The sequence below is a fragment of the Camelina sativa genome, chromosome 6 (assembly GCF_000633955.1).
Source record: "Camelina sativa cultivar DH55 chromosome 6, Cs, whole genome shotgun sequence".
NCBI classification, from domain to species: domain Eukaryota; kingdom Viridiplantae; phylum Streptophyta; class Magnoliopsida; order Brassicales; family Brassicaceae; genus Camelina; species Camelina sativa.
This window is the reverse complement of record NC_025690.1, coordinates 26,317,321-26,319,537: the sequence shown is the minus strand read 5'-3', so window position 1 is coordinate 26,319,537 and position 2,217 is coordinate 26,317,321. Positions and strand designations below refer to the sequence as shown.

At 42.9% G+C, this 2,217-nt stretch overlaps 1 protein-coding gene across 2 annotated transcripts; it reads right to left on the bottom strand.

The window, feature by feature from the left end:
- On the bottom strand, positions 45 to 1,917 carry LOC104793774 (zinc finger CCCH domain-containing protein 32-like; the record flags this gene model as incomplete). Of its 2 annotated transcripts, none has more annotated exon segments than XM_019226908.1 (5): positions 45 to 655; positions 809 to 1,120; positions 1,225 to 1,521; positions 1,634 to 1,753; positions 1,855 to 1,917. In XM_019226908.1, coding segments are annotated over 5 exon segments (1,191 nt in total), but the record flags the coding sequence as incomplete, so codon positions are not given.

The window sequence follows — 2,217 nt, the reverse complement described above, 5'->3', positions numbered from 1 at the left end:
ATACAACAAACAAACAAAAAACGAAGAAGCCCTTTTTTCTTGTCTTTGATATATGCACATATAGATTTCCTCTTATATATGTGATTCTCACTCAGGTCTTCTACTCAAATAGGGTTTTTTTTTTTTTTTTTTAATAAGGTACGGGGGACTATATATAATATATAGAAATTCACATCACATGCTTCTATATAATAATGATTTAGATTAAGAATTGCAAGAGGACTGCGTATGCGTACCCTTTTCTGCGCTTATCATTTCAAAAGGATCGACGAATTTCTCGTCCTTGTCTTGAGATTCTGCTACCTGTTAGAGGAAGAGATGTCTGGCTCGAGAGTTGCAGGTCAGAGAATGGAATTGAGCCGCCGCTCTGGGAGAATATCAAGCCTGCCGAGATGCTTGATGTGCTTCTTGAAGTAGGCAAACCTGTCAAGTACGGATCTTTTGCACCGCCGGTTATGAGCTCTGTCGATGAAGAAGAAGGCGCGGCTGCGAGAGCACCCAAGAGAGAGTTCACTGGGTAAGGAGCCACCGGTGCATCAGCTAGAGAGGATGCGGAAGGATTGTATCTGATGGTTCCCACTGGATGATCAAATTTACATTTTGATCCAAACTTGCAGAAGCCGTTTTGTACGTAGAAAGTACACCGTTGCACACCCTGCTTCCCAACACAAGATAAAAACGGATTTTAGAGATAAATGTTACTAATGATCAATCCCATCATCGATAGCAGCAGTATCCCATTACGCTATGCAGCAGCAGCAACAACCTTAATGATTTAGAGAGAGAGAGAGAGAGAGAGCGAGCATACCGGGCGTAGAGGAAGACCAATGGGGCTGAGGATGCAATTAGCTCTTGGTGGAACCCGATCTCGAGGATGATGAAACTTACAAGATGTTCCAAACTTACAATCTCCTGTTTTCAAATAGTATTGGCACTCTGGTTCACCGGGTCTCTCTGGGAAGGCTGCTTGTTCTTTCTGTATAACACCTGTAGGAGAGGACAGAGATGGATAAACCCCGGGAAGCGAAGGACTGGTGGAAGAGAGCTGTGTAACTCCATATAAAGAAGTTGCCCCAACAGCGTGCTGCGCACCAGGAGATAGAGCAGGGCTCACAGGTGCCTGAACCATAAGTAAAAGTGAGACTCAGAAAGAGAGAGAGAGAGAGAGAGAGACTGTGGTAAATATGCAAAGGTAGTGATGATTTAACGATCTAAAAGGTTTACCGAGTAAGGACTCCAGCCTGGAATAGGAACGACCCCAGGGGTGAGTAGCATTGGACCATAGGCGCCTTGCATATAAGAACCGGGAAGAAGAGTTCTTGCAACTCTCAAGCTAGAGGAAGGACCTCCGTACTGATCAGGCAAAAGTGACTGCACCGATGGATAAAACTGAGGTGCAGATGCTGGAGGTGGTGGTGGCGGGGGGACAGTTGTACCAGCAGGCTGAGGATGATGAAATTTACAGGTTATACCAAATTTGCATTGCCCCGTTTTCAAATAGTAGGAGCATTCGTTCTCACCCTACAAACAGGGTATTGAAAGATGATGCAAACTCGACTCGACAGTCGACACGACCCTTTATTATTATTAGAATTGTAAGTGAAAGAGAAGAGGGAAACAAAACAAAGCTTACCTCTCGCACAGGGTATCCATAAATATTAAGTGGAACGTGGCTCATGGATCCACCTGCGTTCTTTGGATGGTGGAATTTGCATGACGCCCCAAATTTACAGGTTCCAGTTTTCAAATAAAACTGGCAAACATAAAAAGCGATCAATATAAGTATAACTAACAAGCTTGTTTTCATGCTCATGAGTTGGACATAAAAAAAAAATGGGATCGTGAGAGGGATACCTGGCAAGGGAGATCACCAATACGTTCTGGATACAGGCCTGTAGCTCTAACAGTTGCTTCAACCTAGAACAATGCAAGCAAAAAGCAAAAACTGTATTATAAGAAAACTGGAAACAGTGGCCAAACCAAGAAGAGAAATGAGAAGCTAGCTTTTTCTACAGAGCATAATACTACATTCTGAGGAATATAATTATAAGACCATCGAAGCAAACACACAGGACGGAGACTATCCCTGACTTGAACCAGCAAAACTGAAACCTCCTCAGTGGAGCGAGTTAAAATACTTTAACAAAATTGAATAGTTTCATGGTATGGAGTATCAGTAGTACTCAGTCGTAGAGAGACAAAAAAAAAAAAAAAAAA